Consider the following 21,547-nt stretch of genomic DNA (forward strand, 5'->3'; position numbering starts at 1 on the left):
TATACCAGGCAACATCCTGGTAAATCACTTCTGCACCCTCTCAAAGCCTCCACATCCTTCTGGTAATGTGGCGACCAGAATTGAACACTATACTCCAAGTGTGGCCTAACTAAGGTTCTATACAGCTGCAACATGACTTGCCCATTCTTATATTCAATGCCCCGACCAATGAAGGCAAGCATGCCGTATGCCGTCTTGACTACCTTCTCCACCTGTGTTGCCCCTTTCAGTGACCTGTGGACCTGTACACCTTGATCTCTCTGACTTTCAATACTCTTTAGGGTTCTACCATTCACTGTATTTCACCTTGATTATTTGAAATTTGCATTATGTCATCTTTTCTACAGTCAAAGAAAGTATACCACTGTCACTTGACCATTATGGTGGCTTTTGTGACAGGTTCAGGTTGCTCCTTTTCACTTCAAATTTATATTTTTGTAGCAAATGCAGATCTTGAGGGAATGTCTTGCATCTATAATTTGACCAATACTGACATTTGTTGGTGATGCATAATGCTCAATTTTTTCATGTTCTGAGAACAGGAAAAATATGGTTCAGTCTGCACTACAAAAAAGATGGTAATATATCGCAAAATCATGTTTACCAAAAAGCTAGCATCAAGCACATAACCCTCATCACAATAAAAAAGTCCTTGCATATCTTCAAAGAGTCTCAAAATGAATGTATTCAAATAATTTATACTGACATATACAGGTTATTGGTACTATTGTTTACAAAAGGTTTAAATTAAAAATAAAACTTTCACTGAAGCAAAACACATTACCTTGTGTTCTCTCTCTGCTCTCTCCTATGTCAGTGCTGATAGTTGCCATGGTATCTGCGAGTGCCATTAAAAACATTTGCTCCATACTTGTAAGACCAGGCAAACTGGAATGAAGCAAATGACTGGACAGTACTCGAGCATGTTCAGGACCAAAGTAGGTTAAACTGTACTGGGAAAGGTCAATAACCTTCAGACTATTGCCTTCGTCAACACTGAAGCTGTCGAGGTCATCTGTACCAGTCCTGGACATTGCAAATAATTCATCATAGTTTCTTCCTGTTGAATGCCGTTGACTATTCTCGCTGATATTCACTCGTTTGTTTGGCTTTTCAAAAGTGGTGTGAGAAATATCTTCATCAGCAGCTAAAAGTGCACACAGAGGAAGAGGAGGAATAGAGTCGATTTCTGTGTAGTCAGGATTTTCACTTTTATTTGAAGTTAAGGGGTCTCTTGCTGTGCTGCCACTTGCACTAATCGTCAGAGATCGGAGTCGCCGTTCATGGCTAGTTTCACTATCGCTGACAGTGATTACTTCTCCTGCAATACATTTGACTAAATGAGACAGAATGGCTTTGGACCGTCTGATTTTACCCAAGTCCATTAACTCCAAAAGTTGCAACGGATGGTACTGAGGCAGAGTGGGAGACAAATCATGAGATGCTTCAAAAAGACCAGAGTCCTCCATTTCAATATTCCAATTAAATGGAATTTTTTTGCCACCAAATTTCTGAGCAAGTCCAGTCACTGACCTTGACAGGGTTTTTCTGTACAGGTAAGGGTTGGAACCATTTGCACTGCCATATTTTGCGAGACTAACTATTGAAGGAGTACTGCCACTTTCAGCTTCAGTTATCACTGGATCCAATTTATCAGGTGGTTGCCATTGTGAATAAACATGCATTTCACAATCCATCCCTACCACTAGGATACCATCACGCACCCAAGAAAGTGAAACTGGTAATGACAATGATCCATCCACTGAAGAAACCAAATCCACACTTCTGAGAAGCACCCACCTAGATTGAGATACTTCTTTGGCACTATCCCATAAAGACAGCGAGAAAACTGCTGGTGCTTCTTTCTTTGTTTGATTTTGTATTATTCCAGAAACCTGTCCATACATTACCAGTTTAGATCCAATTCCTATAGTTAAGATGTGCGATCCATCCTCCTTGGAGACCCAGTCTAAGTGAACCAGAGGTTTTGCATCAAAAGTCATTTGATGATCATTGGTCAGATGTGACTCCTGTTTATTGTAAACCACTAAATTACTATCTATACTGATCCTTGGATCCAACATGGCACCGGTGTGACTCAAGTCATTTAAGTGGATTGTCTGTTCATGAATCCATTGTGAGCCTCCAGTTGATTCACATTCAAATATGCCCACATGCATTGTGAAGTGTTTACTGGAATGTCCATTAACTGGTATTGTTCGTTTGTATGCCACTGCTAGCCGGCTTGTGTATGAACAACTTACATCCACTGGCCTTCCTGGTACACTAACAGCACTACTGTTCTGAAGTCCTTCTTCAATCAGTAAAGGCCATTCTTCCCAAGAATAGGCAAGATTACTCTCCACACCATCCCCAGCTGCTGAAGATTCTAAATGGGCTGACACTTTACATCGCCAGAATCGGACTTTTCCATCTGTGCAAGAAGTTGCCAGAAGATATGGAGCAAGGCATGCTGGGTGAACTGACGATGAACTCAGATGCCCTGCAATAAGTGGAATGAAAGATTAATGGAAATAACAATAAAGATAGCAATAATACCTTTATGTTTGTTCAGTAATAAAAATGACAGCAGTTAACCAACTTCAAAATCAGATCAGAACTTACCTTTGCAATGAAAGCAAGACATTGACATATTTCCGACCTAACTCAGTTTGTCCATCTATGCGCGTGTCTCTTAAATACTATTATGTGCAATAGTGTTTCCTAACTTTTCTTCTGAAAGGTCTAGCTTTAGCTTTTAGGCCATGCCATCTAGTCCTGAATTCAACAACTAACGTAAATAATTTATCTCTACCAATCCTATCTGTTCCCTTAATAGCTTAAAAATACCAATCCACTGAGTCCTAATCCTCAGAATTTGAAGAAATACAACCCTAGTTATGCAGTCTTTCCTTGTAATTTAATCTTCAGGTTCCAGGTATTGTTCCACTAAATTGACATTGCAATCCCACCACGGCTAATTTATCCTTCCTAACATATGTGCCCAAAACTGCTAGAGGTTCCCCGGGTGTGGTCTAATCAAGACTTTGTACAGCAGAAGCACAACTTCAACCTCCTGGTATTTTAGTCCTCGAGATAGAATGGGCTAGCTTTCATTAGCCTTTTAGAATACACTCTTCACCTGTTCATGACATTTTAATGACCCAAGTACCTGGAACCTCTCCTGTCTGGTCCCCATAGTTCTACAAATCTTTTTTCTCAAGATAATTATCCAATTCTCCTTTGAGGGCTTCAAATTAATCTGCCTCTATCATACTCTCAAGCGGACTATTCCAGATCCAAATCATGCCCTGTGTAAAAAGTTTTGCCTAATGTCCACCATTGCATCTTTCGCTAACCACTTTAAATTGGTGACCTCTGGTTCTCACATAGCAGATTAAGATGTAAAGTTAAAGATCATGGGATTACGGGTAGTGTCTTGAGATGGATAGAAAGCTGGTTAGCAGACAGGAAGCAAAATGTTGGAATAAAAGAGTCTTTTTTTGATTTGTAGGTAGTGACTAGTGGGGTACAACAGGGATTTGTGCTTGGGCCCCAACTGTTCACATTATATATTAGTGATTTGGACGAAGGAACTAAATGTATTACCTCCAAATTTGTAGATGATACAAAGTTGGATGGGTGGGTGAGCTGCGAGGAGGATGCAGAAATTCAGCGGGATTTAAACAGGCCGAGTGAGTGGGCACATGCATGGCAGATGCAGTATAATGTGGATAAATGTGAGATTATCTGCTTCGGTAGCAAAAATAGGAAGGCACATTACTATTTGAATGGGTGTATATTGAGAGAGGTGGATACTCAGCGAGACCTTGGTGTCCTCATGCATCAGTCGCTCAAACTAATCGTACAGGTACAGCAGGCAGTAAAGAAGTCAAATGGTATGTTGGCCTTCATAGCGAGGGGATTTGAGTATAGGAACTGAGTACTGTAATTGTATAGGGCATTGTTGAGGCCACACCTGGAGTATTGTGTGCCATTTTGGTGTCCTTATCCGAGGAAGAATGTTCTTGCTATGGAGGGAGTGCAGCAAAGGTTTACCAGGCTAATTCCTGGGATGGTGGGACTGTCATATGAGCAGAGACTAAATCGGTTAGGATTACATTCATTGGAATTCAGAAGAGTGAGAGGGGATCGCATAGAAACTAGAAAATTCTAACAAGATTAGATAGGGTAGATTCAGAATGTTCCTGATGGTGGGAGGAGTCCAGAACTAGGGGTCATAGTTTGAGGACAAGGGGTAAACCTTTTAGATCCGAGATGAGGAGAAATTTCTGCACCAAGAGTGGTAAATCTGTGGAATTTGCTACAACAGAAAATAGTTGAGACCAAAACGTTGTGTAATTTCAAGAAGGAATTAGATATAGCTCTTGGGGTAAAAGGGATCAAGGCATATTGGGGGCGGGGAAAGAGAGGCAGGGTCAGGGTATTGAACTTGATGATCAGTCATGATCATAATGAATGACGGAGCAAGCTCGAAGGGCCGAATGACCTCCTCCTACTTCTTTTTTTCTATGTTTCTTTGTTGATCCTTCCACCTATTGGAACAGTTTATCTCTCCCTACCATGTCCAGACTCCTCATAATTTTTAAAACCTCCATCAAATCTACCTTCTCTCCAGCTACTTCACTTTCTATCTCATCAATAGTTGAGGCCCCCCAATACATATCCTCTCAGAACACCTTTAGTCATATCTGGCAATCATAGTACCTGCTCATTATCCCTATTCTGTCTCTCTTGCTGCCTTGCCAGTTTCCTAATCAGGCAAGTTTTCAATTCCATGGATTTCAAGTTTAGTCAACAGTGCCTTGAGGAATTTCATCAAATGCTTTTTGTATGTCCATATAGCTAACACCTATACACCTTTCCTGTCCTACTTTTGATAGCTCTTGACAAATTTTGATCAGGTTTTTCGAGCATTACTTACCTTTACAAATCTATGCTGGTCATAGAATTTACAGTGCAGAAGGAGGCCGTTCAGCCATCGAGTCTGCAACAGCCATGGAAAGAGCACCCTATTTTTTAAGCCCACACCTCCACCCAGTAACCCCACCTAACCTTTTTTGGACTCTCAGGGCAATTTAGCATGGTCAAGAGGCGGCATGTGGCGCGGTGGTTAGCACTGGGACTGTGACGCTGAGGACCCAGGTTCGAATCCCGGCCCTGAGTCACTGTCCGTGTGGAGTCTGCACATTCTCACGTCTGCGTGGGTTTCACCCCCATAACCCAAAGATGTGCAGATTAGGCGGATTGGCCACGCTAAATTGCCCCTTAATTGGAAAAAAATATACACAATTGGGTACTCTAAATTTTAAAATTTTTTTTTAGCATGGTCAAACCACCTAACCGGCACATCTTTGGACTGTGGGAGGAAACCGGAGCACCTTGAAGAAACCTACGCAGACACAGGGAGAACGTGCAGACTCCGCGTATACAGTGACCCAAGCCGGGAATCGAACCTGGGGCCTGGAGCTGTGAAGCAACAGTACTAACCACTGTGCTACGTGCCACCCAACAAAGTTACTCTTTATTAACCTGTCTGTTCACCCTAATACCTTGAAAACCTCAATCAAATCAGCCCTTAACCATTTAAAATCTAGGGAATACAAACCCAGTTTGTTTAATTTGCCTTTCTAGCTTAACTTTCGTAGTCTGGGTCTCATTCTAGTAAACCTATGCTATACTCCCTCCAGGGCAAATATAAAACGGAGCACGGATAAACCACACAGCCCCTTGAACTTTCTCCCTCTTTCCCCATATCCCTCAATTCCCCAAGAGATCATAACATCTATCTATCGCAAGTTTAAATATACTGAATCCCAAACTTTGCGGGAGAGTATGCCAATGATTCACAACCCTTTGAGCAAAGAAGTTAGTCCTCATCTTCGTCTTAAATGATTTACCCATTACACTGGGACTATACACCCCCTTTCTTAGATTCCCAGCTAGGGAACTATCATTTCAGTGTCTACGCTTCAAGCCTTCCCAAGGTCTGATGCCCTGAACTGTCCTATTTGATCAGCTGGAATTTTTGAGGTGTTCAGTCAGCCGATCTTTAAATGTAGACTTTTACAATTTCCCAATAACATGGTTTTAGGCTAAATGGTCAAAAATTCCCTGGATTTCTTCTCTCCTTATAAACAATGGAGACACATGTGCAATATTCAACCTGAAGGAATGGTTTGAATCGAGAGAACTTCGGAAGATACAGTTTGTGCCCTCAACTTTCTTTAAAACCCCAAATTATCTAGTCCTGGGGATTTGTTACTCTTCAGTGGCATTATTTTCTTCATTAATGTTATTTTGCTTATGATAATTTTGGTGAGTTCCTGTCCCAGATTCAATATTACTTTATTTGAGATTTCCAACATATTGGCCTCTTGCCTCTCCTAAAGAGGGCACTATACTGGTTCAGATACCAGATAAGAGCAAGGCAGTGCTCTAAAGCCTGCAAAAACATTGTGGGTAGCCACAGTTACAAAGTGCTGTACAGTTTTAGCAAAATTTTACCAACTTTTAGTTCACTGTTCAGTTTGCACATTTCAATTCCTTATCCTTTGTGGTCCACTAATGTCGTTAAATCCTTTAAAATTCACTCTTAGCCATTAATGAAGTACCATTTGTGTTGTCAATATTTTCTTACTATGTGCATGTGTCTGTAATAAATTTCACCTGCCATCATTTACATATTTTGAAATGAAATGAATGAAAATCGCTTATTGCCACGAGTAGGCTTCAATGAAGTTACTGTGAAAAGCCCCTAGTCGCCACATTCCGGCGCTTGTCCGGGGAGGCTGGTACGGGAATCGAACCGTGCTGCTGGCCTGCTTGGTCTGCTTTAAAAGCCAGCGATTTAGCTCAGTGAGTTAAACCAGCCCCTCCTTATTATGTCCTTATTATTGCATATACATCAGAGATACTTAATTAGCCGTAAACTGCTTTCAGATGTCCCAAAGTCATGAACTGCGTTATTTAAATATAAGTTCCTTCTTTCTGCAACTCATTTTGCAGTTCGCGGGATTGCACATGAGGTACCCAAGGAAACGAAGGCCAGTCTTACATTTTTGTAGTGCCTATAATGACCATTAAATTTGCAGTGCTTTGCAGCCAGTTGAGTGTGGTATGTCACTCTTGCATCAATGCCCCAGAGTGTATTAAGATGATAGATATTTTTTACTTACAAAAAAGAACATTGAAGCTTAGAAAATAGGAGGTCATTAGGTTCTTCAAGCCTGTTCTGCCATTCAATATGATCATTGCTGATCCTCTATCTCAACTCCAGACTATATATTCTTCTCATGCCCTTGGCACCTTTAGTTTAAAAATCTATTTCCTTCTTAAATATATTTACTGACTAGGCCTCCATCGCCTCATACAACAATCCTGCCATCCCAGGAATCAGTCTGCTGAACCTTTGTTGCACTCCAGCTCAGCTACATCATGTATATCCTTTCATAGACAAGAAGACCAAACTTGCACAAAATGCTTCAGGTATGGTCTCACCAAGGCCCAAGAAAGATGCAGTAAGACATCCTTGCTCCTGTACTCAAAACTTCTTGCATTGAAGACCAACATACCATTTGCCTGTTTAACTGCTTGCTTTCACTTTCAGTGATTGGTGTACAGGGATACTCGGGTCCCTTTGTACATCAGCATTTCCCAATCCTCCTCACCACTTACATTCTCACCAACATTTGTGCTGTCAGCATATTACATTTGGTCCCCTCATCCAAATCATTGATATATATTGCAAATAGTTGGGGCCCAAGCACTGATCCCTGCAAGACCCTTCTGTTTGCCACTCTGAAAATGGCCCACTTATTCCTACTCTTTCCTGTCTATGAACCAATCCACGCCAATGTTATTCCCAATCCTTCAATTTTTCACAATATCCACTTACATGGGACTTTATCAAAAGCTTTCTGAAAATCCAAATATGCTTTATCAGTTGGTTCCCCTTATCTCTTTTGTTAGTTATTTCCTCAAAGAACTCCAGTAGGTTTGTCAAAAATGATTTTCCTTTCATGAATCCATGTTGACATTGTCTAATCCTGTTGATATTTTCGAAGTGTCTTGTTATCAATTTCCTTACAACAGACTGTAGCATTTTCCCTACTATAGATGTGAGGCAAATGGACTTTAGCATTTTCCCAACTATTGATATTAGGCAAACATGTGACAAAAATGTAATTTTTGTGTGAAGCAATGGTTTTTAATCCATCATTTTAATCAAGGCTGGAAACCTGAATTAAACTTTTTAAAAACAGATTTTAAAAAAACAGGAGTTAAAGGATTTTGAGCTTGCAGCCAAAACATTTGCATAACTTTATATTTCACTCCACTGGAATGGTGACAGTACGTCTGCAAAACACAAAGACAATGACCTCCTTGGGTATGTGAAGCATCCACATCTCTTGTCCCTTTAGCAAGGCATTAAGGCCTGAAGTATTTGACTTTTGAAGACAAACCATGAAGCCTAATTACACTGATGCCATGGTGAGATCATCTTCCCAGACATGGTCTAATTAAGTTATCTTTGGAACACACTGGCAATGACGTTATTTGGATCCCCTGAATAGCCGAAGAGAGATCATATGACAAGCCAACCCCTTTATGTGTTTAAGCTATCTGTTTTGCTGCAGAACTGAAGACAAGCAGCTGAGACCAGGTCCCTCCTGCCTTCCTCCTTTTCTCCAACCCACATTGCAAGTTTTGAACCCTAACAGTGACCATCCAGGGACACCACTACTGAAAATAGAAATGATTAAGAATTCAACCCAGCACTGCCATCCCCAGAAATACAACCAAATCAGCTATCTATATCTTTAAACCAGATGCATCAGGACTCAAAGCCAGCCAAATCACCAAACTATAAACTGTGTATTACTTTTCCTTTTTATGGATCTAATTTCACCAATCTATCTTTCCCCACTCTGTAATCTAAATTTGTGCGTGTGTGAACTTTGAGCACATTTTATTATTTTACTTAGATAAATTTGATAAATTTAAGTATAATCAGTGTTCTTTGTTAAACTCATAAAGCCTGTCTGATTAGTTATTTTATGATCTCAATTTGTAAACAGTTCAGTACTTACTGAAGTGGCAACTATATCCCTTTCAAACAAAAAGACTCGGTGCGGTCAAATTAAGAGGAGGAAAAGAGGGGAGCCATTCAACCTTCCTCATCTATTTGTAACAAACAACATGGCATATGGGCCATGTTATACCTTGAGCAAAGATTGTCATCAAGGGTCAAGTGACCTTCTGTGTTTTCTGCACAAATAATTCCCTCATATCTGAACATTCTTCTGGAAAATTCCCAGGATAAAAATACCATGGTAGGACACTCTCCCTTGATCAGACATTCAAAATGTGAAACCACTTGTCAATTTGCAACTCCTAGTTACTGGATGTTTACTGAAACTCAAAATCAATAGCTCTCCCAGACTCAGCTTCTGCAGGCTCGACTCTGACAAAAGATGGTCCAAAGAAACCAGTTATCATAGATGGGTATGAACTGCTACCATTAAAATCTCATCGTGTAGCAGTGGCTTCTAATTTTGAAACAATTATGTGGATATTGATCATGAGGGTCACATGGCTGAAACAATCCTCAGATCATACATCCTTTTATTCCAAGAACAAGGGAGATAGGGCAGTCTGCAAACCACCAGGAAATGCAGGACCATCTTCAAGTGCGAAGAACAGAAAACTGCTTAACAATGAGTCAACTAAAGCTGTAAGAGCAAAGGACTAATTTGTTTTCATCTTAAAACTTTGACTTCAGAAACTTGGCCAAGACATTGTTTGGAGATCCAGAGGCTTTCATCCATCCAAAGAACTGCGAGAGAACCAATCAATCCTGGTGTGCTTGACTCTAAAAGGACTGAAATTTGGACTTCTTGCGTTTTCTTTCGCTAATGACCTCAACACATGCTTTGCCCCTAGAACTGGGTGTTTGTCGTGTGTATGAGGCAAAGTGTGTTTCTTTACATTTTGAGGTATTATGCGAGTAAACCTGCTTTCTTTTGATTTAAACCGTTTTGTGTTTATTATGGAAAACCATAACACTCAAAAGATTTAAAACACTCCCTATAAAACAACATCTTGCTGCAACAACCAAGAGGTGGGGAAGAAAGGATTGCACCATTTCTCCCCGTTCATTAGTCAAAGTATGACCAGGAAGATATTGTCACCAATTTGCACACAGCATTTTACACAAACATCAATGTACTAATGGCCAGATTATCTGTGTTGTGTGTTGGTTGAGGAATAAATATTTGCTAGTACACCAGGAAGAACATTTTGCTCTTCTTCAAATTGCTGCTATAAGATCTTTTGTATGCAGTTGACAAGGCAAATGGAGTTTCGGGGAAGAAACTGAAATGTTAATTTAGTTTTCTTTTTCAGAGATTGATTAGGCAGTTTTTTTTTCTATGATATTAAGTTTTTCTTACATATATAACCTAGAGGCAGAAATTTACCTCACACTCTACAGGAAATAAAACTTTAAACTTAAGACAAAATCTATTGCTACTTGCATTTACTTTGAAAAGCAGACATTCACAGTTGAAGCATAGACAGTTTATATAGTATAGAACCAGAACTGCTTAAATGGAACCATACATTAAATTCTAGCAGTGTTATCTCAAACATTGAGTTTAAAGTCACTCACAGTGACTTCGTTTTAATCATTAAATACCAACTAACCTGCAGAGGGAGTAGCTCTAATAATTTCAACACCCTCTGGCAGAGCTAATTCTTGGCTATAAACTCTTTTTGAGATGAGTGCTAATCTACTGGCACTCTGTAAATTTGCTTTACAAGCCTGGTATTTTTTGAAGAAAGGTGAATGCAATTTTTCAGACGAGAAGCCATTCTGTTCCTTTGGAGGTGACAAAGAGATTTCAGCAGCATTGTCTAAAAAAAAAAGAACATTTTCATTTATTCAACTAGAGCTCAACTAGAACACTGACATAACCACAGTATAACTTTGTGCACAATTTACTGCGCTGTCAAAAAAACACTAGTTGCATTGCACCTGTTACCATCACATGAAATGCACCAGTTCCTGTGGAAAAGATTTAATGTTCAGGTTAGAATCTGCAATAGATCAGCTAACAGTCCAAGGAGGAAGTTGGATTGACTTGTTAAATGGTCTTCTGCCACTAACATTGGAACTCTCTTTTGCAAAAGATGGTGGAAGCAGAATCTTTGAATTTAGGTAAATGCTCTGTGACCAGGGCTTGAATTCCACCAAGCAGATGTTGAAATTGGAATTAAGTCTAATGATGACCAAGAAACCATTGCCGATTCTCATAAAAACCCACCTGGTTCACTAATGCCCTTTAGGAGAGTAAATCTGCCTTCCTTACCTGGTCCAGCATACATGTGACTCTAGATCCACAGCAATGTGGTTGACTCTTAAATGGCCCAGCAAGCCACCCAGTTCAAAGGTAATTAAGGATGGGCAAGAAATGTTGGCCCAGCCAGCGGTGCCCACATCCCATGAATTAATAAAGATACTTTTACGGTAGAGATAGCTAGATTCTTGGTAAGTAAGGAGGTGAAAGAATATAGGGGATAGGCAGGAATGTCGAGAAATCAGATCAGCCATGATCTTATCGAATGGCAGAGCAGGGACTAAGTGGCTGACTCCTGCTCCTCATTCATATGTTTGTATGTATGTTCACAATTATTTGTCTGTGGACTATTCCTTTAGATTCACTTTTTAAATGTTCCTTTGTTTTAAATAAATCAATCCTGTCACATCTTGTATGAGAAGTCCTGCGATAATTAATGTGGAACTGTTGGAAAGTAAGGAGGTTATGAGTGACATAAAAACAAAATAGGACCATGATTAGCATATTATAGAACAGTACAGCACAGAACAGGCCCTTTGGCCCTCGATGTTGTGCCGAGCAATGACCACCCTACTTAAACCCATGTAACCCGTATACCCGTAACCCAACAATCCCCCCATTAACCTTACACTACGGGCAATTTAGCATGGCCAATCCACCTAACCCGCACATCTTTGGGCTGTGGGAGGAAACCGGAGCACCCGGAGGAAACCCACGCACACACGGGGAGGACGTGCAGACTCCACACAGACAGTGACCCAGCCGGGAATCGAACCTGGGACCCTGGAGCTGTGAAGCATTGATGCTAACCACCATGCTACCGTGAGGCCCCGCATATTAACCCTGCATCATTGGTGCATGTCGTCTTTGGGTTAGTTAGGTTTTCTCTCAGGTCTTCCTGAAGTTGTTAAGTTAGTAAATGTTTTTAAAGCAGTGAGCAAATGCTTTAAATTGTCTACAGACATCCAATCTTTTCACTTCTATCAAAAATTACGAAAATGGGCAGCACGGTGGCCTAGTGGTTAGCACAACCGCCTCACGGCGCTGAGGTCCCAGGTTCGATCCCGGCTCTGGGTCACTGTCCGTGTGGAGTTTGCACGTTCTCCCCGTGTCTGCGTGGGTTTCGCCCCCACAACCCAAAAATGTGCAGAGTAGGTGGATTGGCCACGTTAAATTGCCCCTTAATTGAAAAAAATAATTGGCTAATCTAATTAAAAAAAAAAAAATTACCAAAATGGGAGGCTATGGATCAACATGCAGTTACATTGTTCTCAAAACTTCCTTGTGCAAATTCAGATCAGCTTGGGTTAGTCAGACCACATATTTGACAATTACATTGAATTTTTATGGAAAATGTAATCTAACTTATAAATGACACCCACCAATAGAGATCTGATCGGATTTCAAGTGCAAATGCCACATATGCAGCACTGAGCGGCTGTTCTGCTTATGCTCAATTACCACCAAAAAGAATTTTTCTGAAAATCCATCCTGTGGTTGCTCTGTAAAGTAATGAAAATTGGTTAAACAATGCTTCCTACATGTTGAACATTACCTAGAGAATAGTATGCATCAGCAAGTGTGAAAGAAATATTTCAATTATCATTGTCTTTCTAAAGCAAAACCAGGTGCAAGTGTTAATAGTCCAAAGTCTTAAAATTCAAATCATCCAAAAATTTGAATTATGCAAAGTAAAAGTGAACGAATTTGTGCTTGACAAAAGTCACATTAATAGATGATTAAGAGTTATGGAAATAAGAGCAGATTGTAGTGTGATTCCGCGGTCATTAAAAGTCAAGCTTTCAAATGATGCAAGTTAAAAGCAAATTACTGCGGATGCTGGAATCGGAAACAAAAACAGAAAATACTGGACAAATTCAGCAGGTTGGACACCATCTGTGGAAAGAAAAGGGGGCTAACACTGGGAGCTTTGACAAAGAATCATCCAGACTCGAAACATGAACTCCCTTTTCTCTCCACAGTTGCAAGTTGTTACATTTTCACTGTTGCTGGAATGCTCATTTAAATGTGATGTGGAGATGCTGGCGTTAGACTGGGGTGGGCACAGTAAGAAGTCTTACAACACCAGGTTAAAGTCCAACAGGTTTGTTTCGAATCACTAACTTTTCGAAGCACTGCACCATCCTCAGGTGAATGTGGACATAGGAATTAATAATGGGAATATCAAAATCAGGCCGCAAGGGCTGCCATGGCCAAGCAAATGCCAACCATTCCTGATTGGACTCAGAAATTCATTGCCTGAAGAGGGTAAAGGGCAGACATGTTGGCATGGTGAGTACTCCCATTCCCATCCACGTCCAATGGGTTACACAGTCGCCCTGCCCTGCCCCCGCATGTCCCTTCCCACCCCCAGCAATTCCTCCCAATACTGCCTTCTGCACCAATGCCTGGCACTGGGAGGGGGGTGGACACTGACTCCGCCACCCTGCCAGCAATGGTACCGGTGGATGGCACTACCCATGTCAGCAATACGCTCTGAGGCCCTTGCCCTGTACCCTCCTTTGGGGTCTACTATGCGTGTACTCCTTAGGTGGGCCGTATGCTACCCTGCCAACACTGTGGCACCTGCTGTAGGGCGGGGAATGTGTGTCACCGAACAGCGCCGTGTTTGGTGGCATGCATGCGGCAGAGCCCATTGATGGGGCTGGGCGAGGGGGATGGGCACCCGTTGGGACCGTAGCTGTGGGCCCTCTTTGCGACACAGGCTGTGCTCATCTGATCGGGACACGGTGGATGGGAGCAGGGGCACAGTGGGCAGGCGGGGCTTGCGGCGGCGGGTGGTCCTGTGGAGTGGGGGAAGGGATCAATGTGCCAGGGTGGGTGGTAAAGGCCACATGCATGCGTCCAATGTTCAGGGTGCCCTTTGCTCTTTCCTGCAGTGGTGCAGCGCCTCGGATGGGTGCAAGGAGTACCAGGAGAGGTGAAGTGGGGGAGGGGGGGAGGTACCCATACGGCCGGTGGCACTCTGCACATTTACGAGTCACAGTGGGCAGTTGGTGGAGTGGACAGCCAGAAGGCTGCTTTGCAGACTGTGGCAATGGTGCTCCGTGCCTGGTCTGCCGTTGGAACTTTTCTTACCTCCTCACTCTCCCTCAGCAGCCACAGTGCCTGGTCCCAGTTTTTAAATACCACAAGTGAACCACCTGGAGGAGCATCATGCAAAGTCAGAGACTACCAGGTCAGGCCCATTTGATATGTTGTGTTAATGATATGTTAACGAATGCTACTGTACGTTTTGCATGCCCATGCCAGTGTGGGGTGTGGAAAACATTCCTGCCACCATCGAAGCACCAGAGCATGGCATTACGTTGGGCGCTCGGCACCGACCTCGATTTTTGGCTGACTAATTATTTACTAAATTAGTTGTTTTGCCATTTGAATATTACTCACTAAGCCAATCTCCCCCTGGTCACGATTTGTGATTCTAGCGTCGCTGGATGGAGAATGCACCCCGTTAACTCTCACTGATGCTGCCTAACTTGCTGAGCATTTCTAACACTTGGTTTTTCATTCTGATTTCCTGCATCCACATATTTATAGTATAAAGTTTGCTTCATAACGTTGCAAATAAGATCCGCATTTGGCTGCATCATTTAGCACCTTCGCAAATTTCAAAAATATCTCAAAGCACATCAGGGTGAATTACATTATTCCGACATGATGCTTGCAAATCAACATGAGATTTTTTTTTAAATTATAAATGAAATTAGTTGTTTTGCCATTGGAATGTTATTCACTTAAGATAATTTTTAGATTGACAGAAAAGTTGGACAGGTTTCAAGAGGATATTGACAGACTGGAGGAATTGATGGACACTTGGCAGATGAAATGTGAGACATTTTGTTATGTGGAACAGACAGACAATATAAACTGAAGGGTACAATTCAAAAGGGTATGCAGGAACAGTGACTGAGGGGTATCCGTGTACAAATTGTTGAAGGCGGCAGGGCAGGTTGAAAAAGCAGTTTATAAGAACAGGATCCAGGTCAATGATCTTTCATCATAACTGGAAAACATTACAAATGTATCTGTTTTCTGTTTTCAAGCAAGTAAAGTGTCAGGGAAAGGCCATTGACTTGATAAGTCAAATCCCTATCTCTTTTTTATTCTTTCACAGGATGTGGGCATCACGGGCCTGGCAAACATTTATTGGACATCCCTAATAGCCCAAGAGAAGGTGGCTGTGAGCTGCCGTCTTGAACCGCTGCAGTCCAAGTTCTGTAGGTACACCCACCGTGCTGTTAGGAAAGAAGTTCCATGATTTTTGACATAGTGAAAGAACGGTATTGTCATGAGAATGTCACTTTAAGAAATGTCTGTCTGCTCATGTTACTGTAGTGATGTCAGAGTGTGGGTGGAGCTGAGCTCTGGCTCTGCTTTTTAATTTCACTTTGAGAAGAGCTTGGGTGTGTGTGTTTTTTTTGGTTTTGTTTTTTCAGTGTTGGAGCTGAAGCCAGACAAAGCAGGTGTACTGCTGTTCTCTCTGCCATGAAAAGACTATCTCTTGCTCATTTGGTGAATTCAGAATTATAAATGTTTTCAGTAGTGAATGCAAACCTGATGTGCTTCTGTTGAAAGGTGTTTCTTTTGTCTTCTGGATGTTGTTTGGGAAGTTATGAAATGAAATGAAAATCGCTTATTGTCACAAGTAGGCTTCAAATGAAGTTACTGTGAAAAACCCCTAGTCGCCACATTCCGCCGCCTGTTCGGGGAGGCTGGTACGGGAATTGAACCGTGCTACTGGCCTGCCTTGGTCTGCTTTCAAAGCCAGCGATTTAGCCCTGTGCTAAACAGCCATTAAAGATTACTTAGTGTTGTAATCTTTGGGGGTTGTATTTGAATTAATGGTTGCTAAGATGTCCACTGTATGTTTTAAAAAGGTTAACTTGAGTTCATAGAATAAACATTGTTTTGCTTTAAAAAATACTTTTCCATTTCTGCTGTACCACTCCTGTAGAGTGGGCCATGTGTTCCCCATACCACAATCTATTAAAAGTTGTGGGTCAGGTGAACTCCAGGATACACTTTGGGGTTTTCTAAACTCTGGCCCATAACAGTATAATGTTCCAAGTCAGGATGACATGTGAATTGGAGAGGAACTTGCAGGTGGTATCGTTCTCTGGCATCTGATGCCTTATCTACTAACATTTTCAAGCATTTTCTTTAACCATCTTTCCAGTTTTCCTTTCCTGATTTTGAGGTTTTATAATAGGATTATCAGCAATAATTTTCCACATGGGAAGAGCGCTCGGGTATAAGGTTGTATTTTGAAGGGTTTACGAGCATTTGAGGACAGAGTGGAGGTGGGAAACCACTGAACAGAGAGCTTTCAGGACCAATGGGTCTGGGATCATTTGTAAAGGGTTGTTAGGTTTTAAACGTTGTTTTGGTCCATTTACTAAAAAAATACAGTAAATGTTTTTTTTTTAAATAAACAGTTCTGATTGTTGAGAAAAGTTCATCAATTTAAAATGTTAACAGTTTCTTTCCACGGATGCTTCCTGACATGTTGTGTATTTCCCACATTTTGTTTTTATCTCAAAACTAATGAATATTTGTTGCAAACGTATAATTTCTGAAAATTAACAAAATCCCATACAAAATGAAAAGATAATGTAAGTAACAAATAAAAATATAAATCAAAAGCATTAAAATATTACAAATTATTTAAGACTGATACAGAGATGAAAGGGTTGCAAAGCCTACCCGTGAAACGCGATTGTTTAGATATTGTAGGAAAGATAAACTGAATAAAAGCAACATTACTTCATAATCAGTCAAAAAAGTGCAAAGACGATCTTGTTAAATTACATGCTCAAAAATGTATGAACTTACAAACGGAACAAAACAATATAAGTGTACTATAATTGAAAAAAATTTTCATAATTAAATCTGTGTGGCAATTTTGGAAAAGTAGATCTGCACTAATCAAGACATTGTACCTGTTTCCTGTTGTGATCCGATTTCATTGGAAGCCTGTCTTTCATTTTGCTTCATTTTCTTGGGTTGATTGACTAATATAAAATCCTCCTTAAAGACGTGAAGTAACTGAGTCTCTTTCCCATACTAAAATAAAGCCAGTGTTTAAGTAAGTAAATTATAAGGTGCAATTATAAATTCTTCATACATAGCTCAAGTAAATTAGGGCAAGAACAAGTAGGGGGCTGGAGGCAGGAGAGGAAGTGGAGAGAGAAAATGAGAAAGAGTGGGGAGCAAATAAGGAACTTTCATGACTTCAGGATGTGTCAAAGCACATTACAGTCGATGAAGTATACGTTAAGTGTAGTTGCTTGTTGTGAAGTGCAGCGGGCAATTTGAGCATAGCAAGGCCCTACAAACATCAATGTTACATTGGTTAGATAATTTGTTTCTGTGGTGTTAGTTTAGAGATAAATACTGGGCAAGGCAGAATATTTGAAGAATTCTCTGCTCTACCACGAATAGTACCAATGAGATCTTTTAGGACCAACCAAGATAAGCAGACCTTCTGTTTAACCTCCCATCTGAAAGGTGGCACCTATAAGTACTGCACTAAAGTATCAGCCAAGATTACTCTAGAATGGAACCTGAACCCACAACCTTTCTACTTAAGAATGAGTGTTACCATTGAGCCAAGGCTGAAACAAGGAAGTTTGTAGTTATCATAGTAATTCAATTTGAATTTATATTCATTTGCTTTGACACTTGTTTATCTTAAAAGCTGATGAAAACATTTGCGATTGATTGAAATCTTTCCTATCTGTTTTGATTTTACTTCCTTCTGCCTATGCAAATATTGTATTCTCACGCATCTAACAAAACTATTGTCATGTGAGAGTACCTTTAAGAAATGGGTGTTATCAAATAGCTGCAATGATGTCAGAGTGTGGGTGGAGCTGGACTGTCTGTCTGCTTTTACTTTTGTTTCTGAGCTGACAGCTACAGTGTGTGTTTAGTTTAGTTTTCAGAGTTGGAGCTGCATCCAAAAAGGTGAGATTTTGATCACTTTCTGTATGAAAAGAATGTCTTCAGATCACTTGCTAATTTAAAAGTGATAACTGCTCTCAGTTGAAAATTTAAATCTGCTGTCTTTGTTAAAGAGGGTATTTGTCTTACGGATGTTGCTGGAAAAGATTAAGGGTTACTTAGAGTACTGTATTTTTTTGGGGGGGATATTTGAGTTGATAGTTACTAAGATGTTTACTGTGTGTTTATAAAATGTTAACTGGATTCATAGAATAAACATTGTTTTGTTTTAAAAGTACTTCAGATCTCTGTTGCATCACACCTGTAGAGTGGGCCCTTGTGTTCCCCATAACCAAAATCTATTAAAAGTTGTGGGTCAGGTGAACTCCATGATACACTTTGGGGTTCTCTAAACCCTGGCCCGGAATACTACTCTTGCTTCTGAAGGTGGAAAGTTTTAATTCAGGTTACAAAGATTACTGCATATCAATTTTTAGATGTCTTTGACGTGGTTGCCCTGATGCATGTATGCACTGTCGTCCATATAACTGCAGGTTGAAGGCAACTGATTTTTACAGGAATCAAATGTGAGCAGCACCAATGGACAACACTAACCGGGCCAACTCACAGCCAGAGATAAATAACAAGTTTTTGCTTAAATTAAGCATGATCTGCTTCTGTGTCATGAGAGTCAAAGTTTTCAGCCCATGGATCTTCATGTGACTGAACAGGCCAATTCCCAACCCACAAATCTTTGGACCCCTGGGGCAGGTTACCCCACAAAATGTGGGTTCCACAGTCCTGGGATTTCTTCCTTTTCTGCTTCGACATTGGGATTCAAAGTGCAATGAAGCTCCATAGACAGGTTGCCACCATTCTGAGAAGCAATCTCCTCCCAATCAATGCTGCTGTGTTTTTTTCGAGGGAGGCTTCAGAGTATCTTGGAAGCATTTTCTTTGTTCTCCCCTAGAACAATGGTCATCTCACAGTTGAAAGAACAAGACTTGGAGGGGTAGGCTGTTTTTGTCAATTAACCCTTTTATTTATATTTCAGGAAAAATCCGAGTTGTTGGGGGAGGGTGGGCTGAAGAAAAAACTTATAGGTGTCTAAATTGCCACATCCACGTCAGAGCTCATCTACTTAAATTTAGATCAGCGGTATGCTGGTACATCAAATGTGGGCATCAGCTGCGATTCAGTTGTTCACACTCTTGTCTAGGTTGACATCCCAACGTAGCACCAAGAGAATACAACACTGTTGAAGGCATAGTCTTCTCACTGTGGTCTTTACAAAAGCAGGCAAGTTTTCCTCAGTCTCCTGGCCAATATTTATCCCTCATTCAACATCTAAAGCTTATTTTTAACTAATTTCTGCTTTTATGTTTAAGAGGGGTTATTGTGTGCCAATCGGATGCTACATTTCCTGCATTATTACAATGACATTTCAGAAGTAGCTAATTGGCTGCAAAGCATTTTGTGATGTACTGTGGCTCTGAAAAGCGTGATGTTAATGAAAGTTCTTACTTGACACCATTATTTTGTCAGTATGTTCATGTGAGTATGTCAACATATGTGCAATAAGTCGCAGAAAATGCTGGTAATGATACTTACAAGTTCCGTAATTGCATCTAGTTCTATAATGCAACCTGGTCTTGCTGTTGATTGCTGGCTTACAATATTGAAAACCTCTCCAACAAATCTCTGTGATAACATACCAAAACAGCTGAATTACTGTCTTTCAACACAATCTTAAATTGAAGTAACTGCTTAAAGTACAATTTTCATGGATAGAGTGTCACATGATCCTACACGGATCATGGAATTTACAGTGCAGAAGGAGGCCATGCAGCCCATTGCGTCTGTGCCAGCTCTTGGAAAGAGCACTCACTTAAGCTCACACCTACACCCAACCCTGTAACCCCACCTAATTTAAGCGCTATTTAGCATTGCCAGTCCACCTAACCTGCACATCTTTGGACTGTCGGAGGAAACCGGAGCACTCAGAGGTAACCTACACAGACACGGGGAGAACGTGCAGACTCAGCACAGACAGTGACCCAAGCCGGGAATTGAACCTGGGACCCTGGAGCTGTGAAGCAACTGTGCTAACCACTGTACTACTTTGTCACCCATGATGCAATAGAGGAGTCAGTGGCATAGTGTATTGCCCCTGGACTAGGAATCCAGAGACCCAGAGTCACGCTCTGGGCACCTGGATTTGAATCCCGCCTTAGCAGATGGTGAAATCTGAATCAAATAAAAATCTGGAATTAATAGTCTAATGGCGATCATGAAACCATTGTCAATTGTCGTAAAATCCCATCTGGTTACTTTAGGGAAGGAAATCTGTCGTCCTTACCTGGTCTGGCCTACATGACTCCAAACTCATAGCAATGTTGGTTGACTCTTAATTGCCCTCAGGGATGGACAATAAATACTGCCCCAGCCAGCGATGCCCACATCCCATGGAAGAATAAAAAAATGCAATACCAGTTGCCAAATATCCTTTTTTTAAATGCGACGTCTATCATGTGAGGAGGGGGGGGGGGGGGGGAAACTGGTATATAAATATCCTAAAAACTGGAATTACTCATGAACATGCTCACAAAATGTACTCTGCTGAAAAGCATATTTAATTAAAAGTAAGTTCAATCCTTTTGAGGACTGCTGGGACAGTTTGAGAACAAGTTCAGTATTATAATAATAATAATAACAATAATAATTGCTTATAGTCACAAGTAGGCTTCAATGAAGTTATTGTGAAAAGCCCCTACTGGCCACATTCCGGCGCCTGTTCGGGGAGGCCGGTACAGGATTTGAACCTGCACTGGATAGGATAGGATAATCACTTATTTTCACGAGTAGGCTTCAATGAAGTTACTGTGAAAAGCCCCTAGTCGCCACATTCCGGCGCCTGTCCGGGGAGGCTGGTCCGGGAATCGAACCGTGCTGCTGGCCTGCTTGGTCTGCTTTAAAAGCCAGCGATTTAGCCTTGTGAGCTAAACCAGCCCCTGCTTGTCTTGTTCTGCATTACAAGCCAGCTGTTTAGTCCACTGTGCTAAACCAGCGCCTCTTTGCATATCAAAGATGCAACATGTAGTTTGGCAACAACTGGCACAAATATTGTGTGCTGTGAAATCAAAAATACAAAAAGATTAGCATACTGTGGCCCATTTCTACACAGGAGTTGTGCATGCTTA

The 21,547-nt window shown here is 41.0% G+C and overlaps 1 protein-coding gene across 1 annotated transcript in view; it reads right to left on the reverse strand.

Moving 5' to 3' along the window:
- The window catches only part of LOC119970433 (dmX-like protein 1), a 332,281-nt gene that overhangs the window by 172,588 nt on the left and 138,146 nt on the right, over positions 1-21,547 (reverse strand). The window contains 5 exon segments of the mRNA XM_038805043.1: positions 785-2,503; positions 10,729-10,938; positions 12,764-12,883; positions 17,345-17,468; positions 19,959-20,048. Of these exon segments, the coding sequence (XP_038660971.1) occupies positions 785-2,503; positions 10,729-10,938; positions 12,764-12,883; positions 17,345-17,468; positions 19,959-20,048 (2,263 nt within the window).

Source organism: Scyliorhinus canicula, chromosome 8 (assembly GCF_902713615.1).
Source record: "Scyliorhinus canicula chromosome 8, sScyCan1.1, whole genome shotgun sequence".
In the NCBI taxonomy this organism is placed as follows: domain Eukaryota; kingdom Metazoa; phylum Chordata; class Chondrichthyes; order Carcharhiniformes; family Scyliorhinidae; genus Scyliorhinus; species Scyliorhinus canicula.